We start from the raw sequence: 19381 nt of genomic DNA, 5'->3' as shown, positions 1-19381 counted from the left end.
TCAATCAATTCACAAACCCATCCTCACTGTTTCATTCAATCGCTAACGCACCCCCGCATGATGATTAATGAATTAATTAATTGTAATTATGCTGAATCTTCCTTGAAAATCATTAATTTTAATTCTGTTATTCTGCCCTCATTCGTAGTTATTTAATTTGATAAAAGATGCAAACAATTAGTGTTCTCATGAGCGGATAAGTGCATATTTCATGGAGAAATATCGACGGGTTAATTCGTTTCACTTATCCTTGTGATTTTAACCTAATTTTGATTTTTAGAGTCTCAATTCATAAATTTATGTTTCGGACTTCCAACTTTATTTCATTATTATGCTTTCTTTGTGTTTGGCCCTATTTCATGTTAGCTTTATTTCTTTGTGAAAGCCCTAGGTCCTTAGGGTTTAATTACTTCCTCTTTTGCTTTTGGATGGCATTGAATAGAAACAAAGAAAAAATGGTTTCTATCCACCCTCCATACATAATAATAAAGCGACAATATCCTTGTGACCACTTGCTAGACTTTGCCCCAACTCACCGTATCACCAAATGGAAAACATATCTTTACCTGAAGACATAGCAACGACTCAAATTTAGACTTATACTAGATGTTCAAATGACAAAATTTATTTGATGTCGTTTTCGGTTATCAAAAACAAAAGACCAACCTTAGAGAAGGATTAATAATTTCCACCAAGAAACCTTCCACCATCAACTATGAGCCTTAAAAGGGTTTGGATGTGGTGCAATTTCCGCAACTATGGTTTCACCCAAATACGTACAGAAATGAGAGAACCATCCAATAAGAACGAATTCATCAAAAATTATTTTGACCATCAACGGTCAAAATGCAACTCATTTCGTCCGGGAAACTGAAATCCACCATTAATCTCAGGCTGCTCATCCATAATTTAAATTATCATGAATCACAGGATAGAAATAAAACTGATTAAACTACTTGCAATAAGAACAAAGCCATCAAAAAATTTCGATCTCATACGGCATAAAAGGCTAGATATGAAAGTTAGCCGCTGATCTACCTATCCATTTTCATTCTCTTGGCACTCTGCATCTCCGGCATGGCACTGCCTCTCTGCTGAGCTGCTGCATCATGCTGGTATGCACAGTTGGCTCCATGCCAGCATCCCTTCGGACTGTTAAAATAAATACAAGGCTTCATTATCTTCGGTTTTGAATCCCTTGGTCTAGAACCATTCGCTGATTCTTGGTTTATCGTTGGCTGGTGACTATACCGGTTCCCAAATTGCTGGTGGGGGAGTTCTTGTCTTTCCCCTCCATGTTGCTGAATCAAATTCTTATAATAGTTTACATCCTTGGCCGAAGGAACTCCCATGGAAGGTGAAGATGAAACTGGGGTAAATGCAGGAGAGGGAAACCGTACATTAGGATTAGGTCCAACTCCATTTGGCTGCGGATACCATGAGGCACTTGACGATGGAACTGACGTAACGATATTCGTTTCTATTCTACTGTTGCGGACATGAGCTGGATTTGACAAAGCTACAGGTGGAGGAGGTGGAGCTGATGAAGGTACTGGCACCAAATTTTGGATGGGTGTGCTCGATGTATTGGAGGCTGCTCCATGATCTGCAAGCAATTTCCTGATCAGTTCTGGGTTGCTGAGAATTTTCACGAGTAGGTCCTGATCAATATTTTCATGGTCATTTCTCGAAATTGCATTCATGGCAGCAGATAACACATCTGGTTCAACACCAAGGACTGTTCCTGCTCCTGGTTTCTCTCCACCAATAACATTGTGCATGCTAGGGATACAACCTTGGAGGGGAGCCGAAATTCCGGAAGTCAATATAGAGGACTGCGAGCCCATGGGTATGTCATATTGTGCCATTGAATGAGATGGTGCATCAACCGGGGCATCTTCGTCTTCAATAGGAGTAATTGGGATCGAGGGAGTTTGCTGATCATCAGTATAATGCGACTCTTGAACATCTGCCGAAACAGAGGGGCTGTATATAGACCCAACAAAGTAAAGATATCAGTTTCAGGATGAATGCAGCCAAATAGAAAAGGCACAAGAAAACAAGACAAGTATCGAACTTGGGAGGTATGGCCGATGGACGCGGATAATATGCTTCAAGCATCCTCATCTCTCTCTGCTTTTGAGCCTCAACCTCTTTGCTTTCTTCACCAGCAACCACTTGCCAAGTGAAGTTCAATTCAAACTGTGAAGATTATAGGGTTCAACTTCCATATGAATAAACAATGCAATAACTGAAATTGAAACTAGAAACATGATTGAAGTTAAAAACTGAGACAGTGACTTGCCCTTGGAGGAAATCTCCATTTGATTATAGGGATTTCAGACAAGTTGATGTGTAACTGGTTTGCAGGATGGGCTCTTTCAAAGCCAGGTGGCAGAGCATCTTCAACAGCAAATCCAGTTGGGTGCGTTGACCATGATGCCTTTGCTTGGAGGTGATCTTGAGTGCCAAACCCAACTTGTGAAGGAGCTTCTTCTGATAAAAATAATCTAACCTGTTCAGAAGGGAAGACTGATTCCAGTTACCAAATATCACTTGTTATCACCTTAAATAGATAAAGATCTTGATGATCATTCTATCTCCTTGACCACTGAAATGCAAGTGGTTCAAGTTCACTGGGAAAAAATAACATAGATACAGTCAAATGGAGTGCAAAGAGAACACATGTTCACCAAAATCAAGATGTACATAACAAGCATAGTAGATTCCCTGTGCGCCTCCTACTTTCCGTGCAGAGTGAGTTTTTTATTTACAATTTTGAAAGAAAAAAGTTATTATTGATCTTAATCATTAGAAACTACTACAGAGCTCAGACCTCCAACTTCTTAGGAAATACAATACAGGAAGTTAGATGTACGAGCAGCCAGGGAACTCAATAAATTGTTGCTAATTAGGAAGACGGGTTCAGGTGAAAAATGTAACAAGTGGAGTCATGCACAAAAGGGAGGTCAATGCATAGCCTTCCCAACTACTGTATAACTAAGCACGCAGAGAATCAGTCACAGCACCCCCCACCCCACCCATGCCTAGTGCCATATTGCTCTTCAACCAGACTGTTTAGACATGCACGCACACAAAACACAGAGACTAAATTGTCAAAGCCCCTCCATTCCTAGTATCATATTTCTCTTCAAACTCTATAGATTCTAGATATGTACGTCTGCAGAATACCTCCGCACATTTAGAGAAGACGTTTTATAGCAACAATCATCTTTGAAGCAAGTAGGCCCTTTAAATCCAGAAAGACATATAACTTAAGTTCAGCCCCTTAGTACTGTTTCGGCTTACAATCTGACATTCTTCAGAATCCTCATGTTGACAACAGAACATAATATAGGGAAGGAAATAAGATCACAGGGTTCAATAGTTGGATAAACCTCAATATAACATAATAATCGAACAAATCCTGGAAAACCGACACAGGGTATTTATTTTGTGTACAACTCATACCAGTACCAATGCATAAAGTGACTCAACATTGAGGGTAGTAAACAAGGACTCATCTAGGGAAACGGTTCCAGACTCTGTCAAATTAATAAACATGACTGTGCAGCTGTTATAAATAGCCTCCAAGAGCACCATAAACACAGATGTTAGACTTGCTAAAAACTTTTAAAGGTACATATCAAGTCCAGATTGAGAATGAGGATGGCATCATGATCTACAATCTCCATGGAGGCACCACTCATGATCAGTAGGCCAACAAAATGCGAGTCACCTTTTGGTCTGATTCGCTTGCATTCCTCACCAATTGGTCTGTGGAAATAATCAATCAATATTTATGGTTTGACCTTCTACGGTTGAAAGCGGCTGTTTTCTTGGACTTAGTTCCTTTCCAAAACAAAAAGAAAAAGGAAAATGAAAATGATTTTCTCGAAAGGGAAACGGAAAATGAAATCCATTGCTAAGTTGAACCACTTCGCACCAATGCAGTGTTTTGGAGACCGGCACTTTTAACAAAAGAACAGAAGAAGATGAACTTTGATACAAGCACACAAAAACATGCAGACTGAACCGCACACAAGGAAACATTTGCCTTCCAGAACTATAATATAAATAATAACTCCCATCTCCAACTGGAAACAGGTAGATTATATCAAAAAACACGTTATTCCACTCCTTGGGTGAAAGGCCAATGGCTAAAGGAACAAAAACCAATTCATTTATCAAAGACATGATGAGACTGAAAAATCCCTTTTTTTTTGTTGATTCTTTACTACACAAGCAGCTTAGCTAAGCAACTAAACCATTCCTTTATAAGTGTTGAACTTAAAGTTTATCAAGGTCCAACTATTCCAGCCCCAAGAGCAACAGCTTAAGAAAATAATTGCAAATTATACTAGGGGTGTTGTAGACAAGTACATATCCGGTAACCTAGAAAACTAGTGGGAATTGTAGACCTTCTACTACTCACAAGATCTAAACCATTCACCAAGGAAACAGTTCATTCCAGGCACCTCAAACCCGTCTATGATAGCAAAATCTAACGATGAGATACTGTCAACCATTTTCAACATCAACCTTTCTAAAGAGGTCCAACCATCATGGCGGTAAACAGTAGCATTAATATACAAATGAGACAATACCAGTAAATTCCAAGAAAAAGTTACGGACTATGGCAGGAACTTACAACTGATGCAGAATAATATGCATTCAGCACAATTGAAACTTTGCAAGAATTAATCTCCGTACTGCTATTGCATGACAGAGATTTTAACTGTTTCAAATAACTCTAATGGAATCCAAATTATTCTCATTCCTACAGATGAAATTACTTGATTTTGCAAGCAATCTTCAGCATAGTATGAGCAGATGCTCCAATCAATGCAAAACAAATTGGCATCAGGTTTGCAATTTACAAAATACCATTGATTGATCTTTGAAGCTATTAAAAAAATGAAAACTCTGCAAGCATTTACTTTCTTCTAGATCCAAAAGGCAAACAGTTTATTTTCTCTTATTCTTCTAGCACATTTACTGAAATAAAAGGACATATTATCAATCACTCAACTGAGGAAATTACCAAATCCTACCATGCAATTTTTTAATCAACCTCCCCTCAATGATCCCCCTCCCCAAAAAAAATTCCTGTCCTCAAGTTGTACTTTGTCAAGCTCCACAAACACGCTCATTTTCTTTCATACGATCACTTATCTATTTTATCATTGAATTTCAAGATCTTTTTCATTTTGAATGGAATCTTCTTTATTCAGGGCCACAAATTATGTGAAATCCAAAGAAGAAAGATACACTAAGAACAGTTGCTTATCTATCTTAGTGATGGTGGCAAACTATTTAGAAACTTTACTCCAGTAACCTTCTTCTCTTACATTCATTTTATTTTTATTTTAATAGCCAGTGCAGAATACTTTGCCATCTCTGAAAACGTCTCCTGAGTAGTCTTGCTCCTAAAAACATACATAGAGAACGCATTCAACATCTCATTTCATATGCAGTCAGTTTTTTGTTCCTAATATGCTCATGAAACACCACACTTTGGAGTAACATGCTTTTAAAATCATAATATTTGTGGTACATTACGCATAACAAATCTTCTGTATGAAGTCACTCCAAACGGGCTTGTTAAGTCATTCGATCTACATTTTGACATTCAAAAAGAAAGGACTAGAAATACAACTTGATTATGTTGGAAATATAGCAACGCTCATCTCGTTTTCAAATATCTCCACTATTTCCAAAGAAATATCTATCTGCAAACTTACAAACTTAGGAGGTATAAAAAATCACATATACCAATGTTGAGTTCTGGCAGTCAAAAATCACAACCTTAGGTGGCAAGATAGACAGGATTATTCAAGGTGAAAACTCTGGTTCTTTCACAAGAAAAATGCACATGCAACACTTGTACAAAGAACTATTTCAGAATTAGAAAGAATGGCATTGTATTTGGAATTGCAATCAAAACAAGTTTTAGATACTAAGAACTAAGAAGGCATTTATGTCTTCTAAACACTTTGTAATTATAGCTCCTGCAATAAAATGCAGTGGAAACTCACATTTAATCATTATCCTCCACAACACCTCCCATAAAGAAAATTTGGTTAAATTCATATTCAATAGCAAACCTATTAACCCCTCAAAAAAAAATAGCAAACCCATTAATCACATCCAAATAAGTACTGCATAAAACATGCTCCCATTATTGTTGTATAAAGACTTCCAGTAAACAAGTCAACTATGCTCATATAACTCATTGCAATGCATCCGTTAATACTAAAGACAGCTAGTAAACAAAATAGTTTCTCCAGACAACATTCAATTGATAAAAAGTACGGCACAACATCATCATAGTACATAAGAGTCAGAAAAAACTGCACTGTAACTTGTTCAGTCCCCTAATTGGATCTAGTTTAGCTAAAATTGACCAGAGAATCGTCAGATACACCACAATTCCTCACGATTCTTTTGTTAAAACTGATAAGAGTTCCATGAAAGATTGCATCTATTACCTGACATAGATTATCATCCGGTGCCCAAGAAATCCTTTTCGATTTGCGCAATCCCCGCATATTTACAGATCACAAAATTGAAATCGATTTGTCTTGCTTCGATTCTCAGTTATTTATATCTGTGACGGTCTCAGATTAAACAATTTTGGGTTCTAATCGGATGGGATGGAACGCTATTCTCAGATTCGAAACCCTAACTAGACTAATAGGCTATCAAGATCAAACCTTTCAATCATCGATAAAGATACATACATGCACAGAGAGATCGAAGGAAACCCTAGATCCTCTGGTCTTGATTTCCGCTTTCTTCAATCGATTCGCAAATCTTCCTCTCCGTCTGCATTTCTCCAATTATTTATTCAACGTGTTTGCGTCACGCGCCGAATGCGCGTGGTTTTCCTCTCGGAGTTTAAAACAAAAATGACGCCCCCCGCTAATGAACGAAAGTTGCAGCTTTGGTCTTTTAACTCGTCATCCAAAGAGTTCGCCACGTGGCATATTATTTCTAAAATTCTTTTTTATCAAGATTTTTTTTCTTGCTGAAAAAAAATATCCTGAAATCCTCTTTATACGAACATTTCTTTGGTCCAACCAAAATTTTGAAATTCAAAGAAAGAGGAGGTTGTTTTGGGAGAATTCTAATTTCTAGGAATAAACTATCATTTTGATTTTCTAAAAAAATTCATTTAATTAATTGTAAGATATTTTTTTCACAAATCCGTCACTCAAAGAATAAAAAATTAAAAACAGAGATCGCTTCAACACCGGAAGAGAAGCAGGGTGTTAGGAGGTGTGGATTCTTGTTGTCATGTTAAGATTGTTTATAGGTTCTACAGATTTTCTACGCACATTCAACCAAACAACCTTAAATATTTGGAATTAAACCTTTGATTTTGGAGATAATAATCTCATTCTAATAGCATAATCAATTATTTTTTATTGGGGAAAGAGGGAGAAGCATCATATTCTTACAACAATGGCTACACTACAAGTCTACAAGTGTATATCTTGACACTACAAGACAAATAAGGCCGGGATACAAACTAATAACATCTATTAAAAGTCCACAAACACATTAGCAATCTTAGTTTTACGAATCTCAGTATTTTTTGTCTCAACAATCTTAAATGCTAAAATAAACGTACGCGTTTCCATATGGATCATTTAGAACATGTGGGATCCACGATTTCACATGAATTATGTGCGTCCATCTCAACATTTGAGATAATTGGGACAAAAACACTAAGATCCTTAGCATTTTCGTAAAGCACATATTGTTATCCAATTTGAATGCTGTCTCCAGCACCTCCATTCTAATATATCATAAGAGGCAACACCACAAAATTTACCCTCATTGAATGTAAAATACATAGTGGTTAAATGAAGTTAAACGAGAGTATGACCATGAAACAACCAAAAATTCTCAACTTAATACACAAACCAGTAAGTGACAGCATTCTGAATGCTATCCACTTCACATATAAAGTTCTCAACCTTCATTAGACAAAACCACCCACAACAAGTAACAACAATCCTTAATAACATCACACACCATCCCCTCAAACTAACAAACAAACTCAAGTACTCAACCCTTCAGCAGGAAGAAAACAATAGAATTTCTTTGTTGCTATGGATATCTTTGGTTTTATACACAAATATATAATCCCCCTGCCAAATGCTGAATCCATGCATATATCAAATAGAGCATCACCATCCGAGTGCGAAAAGACTGATACTTCCAGCAATCCAAAATGCACTGTCAATTTCCACATGACCAATCCAATTCCACCTCCGATTGTTTCAATTTGAGCTTGTATAAATATCTCTTCACCTCTGCCATTTTCTCTCTGAAACAAGTGGGATTCATCATTCAAGTCAGTACGCAACCAATCAGGGATGAGGGATGCAAAGACAATTATTTTTTTGATCAACTCATGGGCCCTAAGCAATAAGCATAACACACAGAAGTTGGAAGTAGACCAAATTAATATGGGAATTGAAAGGTTGATATAGCATAATGCCGATCTTTTACTTCTAAAACCAGAGCAACCAACAACCAAAGGGTTAGCTAAAACATTTAGGCAGGAACCAAAAGAAATTTTATGAAGATATAGCAGGTAAGACCGATCCAAAAGTTGAAAAGTTGAAAAGGAAGTTCGAAATCACATTATGAGCATGCATACCATTTCCTTTTGCACCCGCCTGTGCTTGAGAAGTTGACCGCTGAACAAAAGGAGAACCCTGTCTTTCACTTGCACCAGGTAAGGAATGTCTCTTCTTGATGTAATCCCTATCATGCACATCTGGACTTGATCTTGGAGAGTTGTTAGCATTGAGCTTGGCTCTTGCAGATTCCGTGGCTTGCATGAAACGAGGAAGAGAGTTATTGTTACTACTACTGTCCCTTGGTTCTTGATCAATATGATCAGATTTTGTTGTACCAAATGAATTGCGTCTTTTCCCATTCTTCTGATCCTTGGGCAACTGTTCCACACCATTTCTAGCACCGGAGACATGATTTGCATTTAATGGAGATCTCTTACCCACTTTGCTCTTCTGGCTGGAGCCACTCCTGTCAGATCTATTCCTTTTAGCTTTCACATCTACCTGACTAGAAGGCGTCCCTTGTGATTCGGGGACAGTCATATGGCTTCTGGGAGAAGCTTCTGGAGATGATACATATGCTTGACAACCTTTCTCTGAGTTCAGCTCTTCCCGAAAGACAGAAACACTTCTTTCTGGCTTCTGCTCCACCAGTGGTTGGGCTGCAGCCACACTTAAATCGAATGCTTCACCACTTAAATTGAATGATTCACCTTTAGGATCATCAACCTTCTCTGGATTATCAGCCCGCTGAGACAAATTAGACACCGAAAACACGGATGTGTCGTTGGCTTTCCCATCTAGATTGCTTATGCTGCTATGGAGTTTGCAAGTTTCTTCCACTGAAACTCCAGCTTCATTTTCACATTCTACAGCTCCAACTTCTGATCTTTCAGGTGAATCAAGAGTATAAGAAATAGAAAGTTCTGTGCCACATTCAGATCCACCATATTGTACCCTTGAATTATGAACACCTGAATTTTCCTCCACTATTGGCTTCTTTGTCCAAGTCACAGTATCTTCACCGGACAAAACTGTGTCCACTCTTGATTCAACTCCAACATCTTTATAGGATGAACTTATAGATGTGCCCAAATCGGGTGCTGAACGCAACTCTTCAAATTTGGACTGCACGTCAACAAATGCAGAATTGCTTCCCTTTCTTGATCCAGTTACAAACTTCTTTCCTTCAGGCTCAAGTTGTTCAGAGGCATTCCGTTTTGTGGAACGTTTTGGTTGTTCAATTTCTATTGCTGTCTTACTATGACGAGAATTGAGCTCCGACTGAAAGTTTGCGTCAGATGGCATAGTGCGATCTCTAAAAGAATTATCGTTTGCCATGGAGACCTCGGCCTCAGATGTTGACGTCTTCTCAGGAAGAGGATGCTCCAAACTATCTTCAATACACTCAGTGGGATTACAAACCTGTTTGATGTTGTCTGCCCCATAGGTGAAATGATTCTCTTCAGTCTCAGATGATGGTACAGCAGATTCTATAACACTGGTATTTGTATCTACTAACTCAAGAAAACCTTCCAGTGGAGTTTCAGTTTCCAACGAAGATGAATATTTTCCTTTCTTCTCTGTCTCCGCTTGCTCAGTAGTTATCTCTGAGTTTGATGTTGGTGTTTGTGCTAGCGATGCAACAGACATCCACCTTTCCAACCAATTCCAAGCAGAATTTGCTTTTGCAGGATCACACTCAATGAGTATAGGCTTGGACTTGGACTTAGGAGTCAATTCCATTAGCTTCAAATATTAAAGACTTAATGAGACAAATGTTGCCTAAATCAAAGTTTAAGAACAGTAAACCAAACGATAATAATCTACCATACCTGACGAGCAAACTTATTGCTAAGCAGCTTCTCAATGGATACATATTTCACACTTGGTTTTTTCCCCAAGTTTTCCTCCTGAACATAAAAGAATGATTGTATGAGATTGCAGAACCACCAAAATCTCCACGTGTCAATGTACACAAAGTGGTGATCACTCTCACTGAGTCATCCAATGGCCATAGTATGCACTAAAGGATGATATTGTAACATAATGCAGCATTTTATGAAAATACAGACTTGGAGACCTTCGAATGTCAAAATCTTCAAAATACTAACTTAGCTATAACCACTTCGTGCTTCAAAATTTTTAAGTTGCCTTCTTAATTCATCCTTCACATCAAGTACCGCCTGGTAAGATATAAGATATTGTAGCCATAGGCCACATGTATGGATAAAGCCCATGTAGCAAAACAAAGACTCCCTACTTCAGATGACATAAAAAACAACCAGCCTAGGTACATTACAACCACTTCTTGACATCCGATCTGCTTTCTTCAACATGCCAGGGCAGTGATACTATCATGAAACAAAAAGGGAAGGGGAAACAAGAATAGTGTAGCCAGCCCTTATGTTCTAGAATACACTCTGATTTGAGTAACCAGTATTACCTGGGTCTTTAAGCCATTGCAATCTTTTGGATGCTTCTCATCCACTTTACTCTCAGATCCTCCTAGAGACAAACGAGCCCGAACAAGAGCTTGCATTTTCACAATGGCTTGAACACAGCGCAGTGTTCCCACAGCATGCCTTCGAACCAGATGCCCACGTACAGCAGCTTGCACCTTCACTACATTCTTAAGCTTTAGGAGTTCTCTTTGAGCCTGGAAAACAATATAAAACCAATGGAAGTTAGAAAGACTGTTTATTCAATTACTTCCTAATTCATATATTCTAGGTGGAGTAAATACCAAAATCCCTCTGATAGCAGCCTGTATAACAATAACAACAGATTCCTCCACTTGGACCTCGACTTCAATTCCATTGTTGGCTGGAGCAATCATCTCTGTGCCTTTCGTATTCACTAACACTGGCAACTGAGGTTTCTCATCCGTGCATTGGATCACAGATATTTTCTCTTCAATGGTAGAGGTATCTGCTGGCTGGAAACTAAAATCAGCAGATTGTGCGCTGTCCTTGTTTCCAGAAGAAAGGGTTTCTGAGATCACGTTGTTGCTTAGCACTTGATGCCGGGCAGATCTTTTTCGAAAGCTCCATCCACGCTTATCACCGAAGCCTTTGCTCTGAAAGGAAATTAACATAAAATCATTAAACTGAGGGAATAAAAGTGAAATCACTAGAACTGTTATCACCATCTTTCCTCAACATGACATGAATATGAGTTAACTGCCCAGTGCTCAACACATAACTCCTCATACTGAAACACATCAATAATTGATATCACAACATCCCTTCAAAAGATTTACAAGCAGAGAGCTGATTCAAATTTCATGAAAGACAATCTACCATAAGCAACTATCGTCAGAAGAATCTCAATTTAGGAGGCGAAGATGTAGAAGATCTAATGGAATGCGTCATAAGAAAATGCTTCCCAGTTTCCGATTCTCTTTCATTGGCACAGACATTATAAATGATAAGCAAATCCCACAAGATTGCAGCAGATAACAGCCAACAATATAATCAAAATTTAGATCAACCATGAACAACCAAATAAGCTCCAATGTTCTGCCGAATCCAAACAACACCAATGTTTGTACTGTTGCACACCAGCCTTTGTTTTCTTAATATATGCTAGATTTACAGACAGCAATCAAACAAAAAAAAAACATTTGCCGTTTGTACACAATATAAACGTCATGTACATATCAGGTTAGAATATACCATTGTCTTCAAATTCCAATTCATTCCATCAACAGAAGAACACAAACTTTAACCCCAAAAATAGAAAATTTGAGCAGGATCAACTGGTTGTACAAACCCATATGAGATCAGATTCCAAAATTTCCCAAATTTTTAAGAATAGAAACTAATTAATCAAACTCAAACCCCAACCACAATAAGAAGTCAAAATAAAAACAGCATCGACAATCAAATCCACGCGAATCAGATAGATACCTCAGAGACGTCGAGATCATCTTTGTCTTTCTCAGCTGAATCGCTGCCGCAAGTGATTATCTTGAAACACGCAGATGATCTTCTCATTTTTCTTCCCTTACCTGGATTCTGGGTCCTGTTCCTCTCTCACACTCATACCTCGCTCTCTCCCCCTCACTGAGACAAGACACAAACGAATCCTATGTTAGCAAGTGCGGCGTTTGTTGGAAAATGTACCAAAAGAGCAGAGACACGCAGTTCTCAAATGTAGCTAAATGTTTGTGTTTGAATCCGCCATTTATGCCCTTCCCCGTTGAAACGCTACCAATAGAAAACGTCGCAGACCTCGCTCTGCTTTCTTTTCTTGCATTATTTTATATATATAATCTTATCCATGCACATCTATGTTGGTCACGAGAAATGCGAGAAAATACGTCCATTTATTAATTCTCGTACTATTACTCTATTGTTGTTGCATTTTAAATAACTTACATATTTTTTGATATACTTAATTAATTGATTTGTTATTTTAATTTGTTAAGTGTGTTTTCTTACATTCAATGAAAAATCTTAAGTCTCACATTAAATAGGAGAGAAAATAAATATTACTTTATAAGGAAGAGCATAATTTTTGTGACGGATTTGATATATATCTAATCCTTGAGGGTAAGGAAGTGAAGAGAGTGAGAGAAACAAACGACTGAAGAGAATTCAATTGCACCGGTTCTAAAATAAAAAAAAATTGCAGAGCTCTTGAATTTCATTGAAGAAAGTCTAATGTGATGTAATATGGTTGAATTTAAATGTATAAATAAGACTCCTACAATGAAATGAGATGTACGATAATATAATTAAGCAATTGGAGTCTCATTAGTCAATAATGCAAGTTATCACGAGAACAACGAAGTTGCCGATAAATTGACGAAGACAAATTGGCGAAAGAAAAAACAAAAGATGGTGGAGGGTGGGGTCCAAACATGGCCTTTCATTTTCATGTGAGGAGAACCAAAAACGGTGCGTTAGAAGGAGGCAACGGAGGAGAGGTTGTCTACTGTCCCTGTGAGACACAACGGTATGATTGGGCATCTAACCAGTAACCACTCCATTGACACTTCTTTTGTCTTTGTCTCCACGTGTCAATCTCACACACGCGACACGTATGTCCCATGTGAATTCTGAACATACTATTTAGAAAAAAATAAAAATTTATTCTTATTTTTTCATTAGTTTTATAAATCCAAACAATATATTTTTATTCAAAACAAAAATTAAATTCAACATGAAAAAATATAATAATTTTGAACCGTTGAATATAATCTTAAAATATCATTAAATTCGTTAACCTGAATACTACATACTTGTTATTAAAAAAAAGTCCAAAATTGAGTTACAATGGTGCCTAATTGTTGTAACTACAACAGCTCCCAAGCACCCAATAGAGAATACTATGAATCTGTCAAAGTTGGACCTCAATGATGATATTGGTAGTTGGATAATATGGTATATATATATATATATGTATGCTAAAGGATTAATCATCATTATTTGATGGCTTAATATTGATCTAAGTTTGATTATAATCCTATCATTTTTAGTTGAGTGGGAGCACTACATTTAACACACACCCACTTTTTAATTTCCAAGTTCTTTAATCTCCTTCATCATGAGATTTTTGGTTCTTACCCACTTTGAAGTTGATTTTTTAACGCTAGAAAAATAATGTTGTTGGGCCAAAAGTCATATTGAATTAGCATAGAAGTCCCAATTTTACATGTTTTTTTAATAGCAAGGAGTCGCCATTATTAGCAATATTGCCATATATGTACTCATTAAGTGGGGACTATAATAATATTTCATCAATCAAAAAAGGCATCTTAGGTACAACGGCACTTGACGATAAAGGTTTTGATGAGGATCATTGTCGATGTTAAATTTGTACCAAGGTAAAAAATATGAATAAAGTAGAAAGATTCAAAATAATGATAACACAGAATTTATATGGTTCGGTAATTTACCTAGGTCCACCAAGTCTGATATTTTATTAGAGTTGATAAACTTTCAAATTTAAGCATGATTAATTGTTGTTAATGTCCCGAATCGAAATGATGTGTGGATATAATATCCTTTATAAGGACAAACTCCCCACTTTACTAATAAGGTTCTTAGCACAATTGTTGAGCCTAGGAGGAACCGAACAATCCATAACATACAATATTGTTGATATGAGTGGGATGAGGTTTATAATATGATATTGGAATAATTCGGTCCAGTTGGGCATGACCTATACTTACTTGTTGGGTATGGTATAACCCAACCCACAAGTGCTTGGAGTGTTAAAAGTCCCAGATAGAAATGATGTGTGGACATAATATCCTTTATAAGGACAAGTCCCTCACTCCACTAACAATGTATTTTTCTTACGCTTAAGTGAGTTGAGTTTTAACCCACTTACTAGGCTTAAGAATAACAAAGCCGTGCGGATCCGATGTTAACATTAATCAAGCCCTAATTAGCAATTAGCCTACTGACATTCACAGAGACTATGCCATTATTATGTGAAATGGGGTCATGAAGGTTTGATCAATCGCATGTTGGGAGTAAGGTCACTAACATGGAGAGCTACGGATGCTCTCTCTCACAGCCACGGTCTTTTTTTTTCCTTCTTCCCTTTTGAAGCAAAAATAAGTAAGTACTGGTCCACATGACAGACACCTCAACGTGTTTCACAAAATGTCAAGAGATTACTCGATTGGATCCGGCCCACACTACCTACGTATTGGGGTTAAGTACCGCTATAGTAGAAGTCATTGCAGTGGCCATCATAGACGTCTAGTATATTTATTAAATTTAAAACATTATACAAACCCCATACCGATAAACAACTTGGATGTCCGTGATGAAAACTGCAAGGAAACTGCAATGACTTCCAGTGAGTGAGGGACCCTCGTCCGCTAATCATATTGAACTTCTATGGAAACAAGAAAAAAAAAATTGAATAACTTTGTAAAAGTAATACGGATCCCAATAAAAAGCATCTTAATCATCATAGTAATGGATGTGTCACTCTCTGGTTCAATCACAAGATTTTGTGAACCCCTATACTTACATCAATTAAGGGATAATATCCACTACTGAGATAATTGAGATTTTTTTAGTGAGATCCCTAATATTTTTTATAACTTTGACCTCATATGTAGTGCCAGTGGCGGACCCACTGCATAGTCACTGGGGGCACGGGCCCCCAGTCAGTTAAAATTTTTTTCACTAAATATACCTTACATTCTTAACAATTTGACACTAAGCCCCCCAACAAAAAAATAAAAGGCCCCCATTACATACACTTAACCCACTAACTAAGACCCAACCCAACTCTCATTCACACACTTAGCCCATTAATTAAGACCCAACTCAACTCTCATTCACACACTTAGCCCATTAACTAAGACCCAACCCAACCCAACCCTCATTCAACCCAAATAGAAAAATCCCAAAAATCAAAACCCTCATTCTCGACTGTTAGTGTCTACAAGGAAGCATATTTCGTATCCTTTGTTGTATCGACTTCTGAAATTAGCATTGGTTTTGTCTATAACAATAGCAAGTGTTGAAAGATGCTTTTCTTGAATGAATATTGTCAAGACAGATTTGCGCAACCGGATCAGTGATCAATTTATGAATGACTGTCTAGTATGTTACATAGAAAAGGAGTTGCTTGGAACTAAACTATTACTAATGATGTTCTAATATCGCACTTTCAAAATATGAAAACTCGTAGAGAACAATTGTAATAAATTATAATGTAGTTTCTTATGTGTTTAAAATATTATTAATGTGTTTTTATATTTATCGTTTATATTTGTAAGTCGATTACATAAAGAACCCAAAAAAAATTCCGGGGGCGCTGCCCCCGGACCCCCGGGTCATTTTTGTGCTCCCAGTAACTTCAATTCCTGTGTCCACCACTGTGTAGTGCGCTATCAAATCAGATACAAGCCCAATAGAAGCCTTACTCAATTTAGTCCAGTTTATCAAGAGAAAAAAACCCACTCTGGCTTATTTGGAGTCTTATAGGCCCATGGGCCCAGGCAATGACTGGGCTACGATTCTTAGATGACCAAAGAAGAACCATGGCCCAGCTTAACAGAAACAAAGCCCAAAACCTACTTTAACGTCAGCATATCGTGTTTCAACTTTCATGGGAGAGTAGAAAATGCGGGAAGAGTGAGGAATTTCGGGTTTCAATTTTGGAGAAGGATGGAGGTTGAAGCCCTTTCGAGAGCGATTATCGGTCTCCTCTTTGGTACTTTGGTGCTTGTTGTCTTACTTGCAGGGTATTCTTCTCATTCTCCACTCCTATGAAATCAGGTCAGTGTTCAATTGCTTGTAGCCACCTGTTGTGAATCTGCAATCGATAATTGTGGTTATTAGATCATTGGATGCTTTGGGGTAGCATATATATTGATATGGTGCTAGAGTTCTGTTTGTTTCAAGTGACATGCGCCATGTGTTTGACAAAAGTCCTCAATGGAGTGTAGATTTGTGTTGTAACTGCTTTAACTTGTTTAATTAACAATGACACTTGGGCGTGTACATTGTACATCGTCTTATTACAAGACTAAGCAACAACACGTAGTGTAAGTGTGTAACCAACCCAAGTAAGCTAAGGCAACTTGTGTTAGACATCATATATAAAGTTGGTGGCCATAAGACACAGAGCATTTTTCTTGTGAACCGTAATGCCATTAAGTGCCTCAGTGTCTATGTCTTCTTCCTTCATCCCAGTTGGCATTTCCCAATCAAAATTGTAAAGAAGATTAGCAAGTGAAAGCTCCACAGTAGCAATCCCCATATGTAAACCTGGACAAGTTCTTCTGCCGGCTCCAAATGGTACTAACCGAAAATCTTGTCCTTTAAAGTCGATTGGATTGTCAATAAATCTTTCAGGGTAGAATTCCTCTGGATTTTCCCATGCCTCAGGGTCCCTTCCAATTGCCCATGCATTCACAAAAACCAAGGTTTTGGCTGGTATTACATACCCATTTATGTAACACTTCTGAGTAGTTTCTTTAGGGATCAATAGTGGATTTACAGCCCGAAATCTCATAGTCTCTTTGACCACTGCTTTAAGATATGGTAGTCTTTGAACATCATCTTCATTTACAAGACCTTTTCTTCCTATTAAATTTCTGATTTCTTTTTGTGTTTTCTTCATAATCGTAGGATTCTTCATTAGGAAGACCATGGCCCATACCACAGTGGCTGCACTTGTGCTGGTTCCAGCAACAAACACATTCTACGAAGATTGTCAAAGTCAATAAAAAATAAACTAACTTTGAAGATTTAGGAGTAGGAAAAATGTATGGTTTGCTTTTATATATACAAGCTCAGTAAATATTTTTTGAAGTGATAGATGTTAGAGTAATATATAAAAATAAAGAAGCTTAAACTGATAGCTTTGATGTATCGCTCTAACAAGAACTATAGATGAAGGACAAAAGAAAATCAATCGATGATAACTGGGTATCTATTTAGTTGAATATAAAAAGGTTACCATGAGAACTCCTTTAATGTGATCCATGGTGAGATTGGATTTGGATGAACTATCCTTCCATAGTTGAAGTAGAATGTCAAGAATGTCCTCACGCTCAGGCTCCGGTCTCTTTGGATCGAGGTGTTCCTTGATTAGTTCATCGTAGAAGTAATCCAGTTCAACAAAAGTTTTCTCTAAGCGGGGTAGCATTCCTGTGAGTCTATCAAACCAGCTCATACAAGGCAAATAGTCAGAGAGAAAAGAACCTGCCAATAACTCTTCAGTTTCGTTAAGCAGACTTTCAAATCTCGTTCTCTCAGCTGCCTCATCCTCGTATCTCTTACCAAAAGCTGTTCTACAGATTATGGTGCTCGTAAGAAACATCAGCGCTTCATTCAAATTACAAGGCTTAGAAGCATTGGCCAATTTGGATATTTTTCTAACCATAAGAGAAACCTCATATTCTCTTATAGGACGAAAAGTTTGCACTCGAGTATTGCTGAAAAGATGAATGACGCAGATCTTTCTCATCTCCCTCCAATAAGCATTGTACGGAGAAAAACCGATATCTTGGCCATTATAGGACAAGATTTGCAGGCTTCGCAATGCAGGCCTACTAGAAAATTCAAGATCATGAGTTTTTAGTGTCTCTTTAGCCATTTTGGCAGATGAGACTACAAGGGTTGGCTTAAGACCTAATCTCAAGAAAACAAGAGGGCCATGTTGGTTCGAGAGTTGCCACAGGTAGAATGGAAGGTTTGAGTTATCAAGCTGGTGTAGGTTACCTATTAAGGGAAGGCCTTTAGGGCCAGGTGGGAGACGAACATTCTCACTTCTGGATTTATGTTTTAGGAAGAAAAACAAGAGCATGAGAATGACAAGGAAGATGATGACTAAAGGCATTTTCCTATATGAATTAACCACAGGAATCACGTCTTAAATACAGCCTACGTGAAAGATTATTATTTTTCCTAGTAATATAAAATGTGATGTTTGCTGTATTTGTAAGATTCTTTTTTTTTACTGTCTTTATGTCTCAAAACTGTTTTTGCCCTTCTGCTTGTTAGTGAAGTCATGCATGACTTGAAATAAAAACAAATGGCAGCATAGTTCTTCTTCTTCTTCTCAATCCCCAGGCTCTCTTCTTTGGTATCAGATCATCTTGTGTGTTATTAATCTCATAGTTCAACACATTTGGGTCTAGTTTCATCGTATTTGACTGATGGTTTTATACTTCATTAAGAGCTCTAAGCCTCTAAGCTCTTGTATTGTTGGGTATTTTGAATTTTGTGTTGTTTAGATTCAGTCTTGGCATCAATGTCAGCAGCAGCAGCGGCAACCAATCATTTATTGAGAAATGGTCACCC

At 37.5% G+C, this 19381-nt stretch overlaps 3 protein-coding genes across 3 annotated transcripts; all 3 read right to left on the bottom strand.

Annotated features, from left to right (window-relative positions):
- Window positions 1-1022: 1022 nt before the first annotated feature.
- Window positions 1023-6918, bottom strand: LOC120008833 (zinc finger CCCH domain-containing protein 6). Its single transcript, XM_038859193.1, is given in 4 exon segments — window positions 1023-1986; window positions 2078-2202; window positions 2306-2515; window positions 6492-6918. Coding segments are annotated over 4 exon segments (1359 nt in total). The 5' UTR covers window positions 6552-6918.
- Window positions 6919-7815: 897 nt separating this feature from the next.
- Window positions 7816-12838, bottom strand: LOC120009258 (protein IQ-DOMAIN 32-like). Its single transcript, XM_038859757.1, has 6 exons — window positions 12506-12838; window positions 11341-11673; window positions 11041-11253; window positions 10430-10507; window positions 8675-10343; window positions 7816-8338 (listed from the first exon to the last, which is right to left on the bottom strand). The coding sequence occupies exons 1-6, from the start codon at window positions 12590-12592 to the stop codon at window positions 8319-8321; spliced, it is 2400 nt and encodes a 799-aa protein (XP_038715685.1). The 5' UTR covers window positions 12593-12838; the 3' UTR covers window positions 7816-8318.
- Window positions 12839-16846: 4008 nt separating this feature from the next.
- Window positions 16847-19314, bottom strand: LOC120009807 (cytochrome P450 83B1-like). The gene is made up of 2 exons (XM_038860515.1): window positions 18036-19314; window positions 16847-17777 (listed from the first exon to the last, which is right to left on the bottom strand). The coding sequence occupies exons 1-2, from the start codon at window positions 18915-18917 to the stop codon at window positions 17160-17162; spliced, it is 1500 nt and encodes a 499-aa protein (XP_038716443.1). The 5' UTR covers window positions 18918-19314; the 3' UTR covers window positions 16847-17159.
- Between the last annotated feature and the right edge of the window lie 67 nt (window positions 19315-19381).

The sequence above is a fragment of the Tripterygium wilfordii genome, chromosome 11 (genome assembly GCF_013401445.1).
Source record: "Tripterygium wilfordii isolate XIE 37 chromosome 11, ASM1340144v1, whole genome shotgun sequence".
NCBI lineage: Eukaryota > Viridiplantae > Streptophyta > Magnoliopsida > Celastrales > Celastraceae > Tripterygium > Tripterygium wilfordii.
Note: the sequence above shows the minus strand (reverse complement) of the source record. Positions and strands in the feature narration are given on the sequence as shown.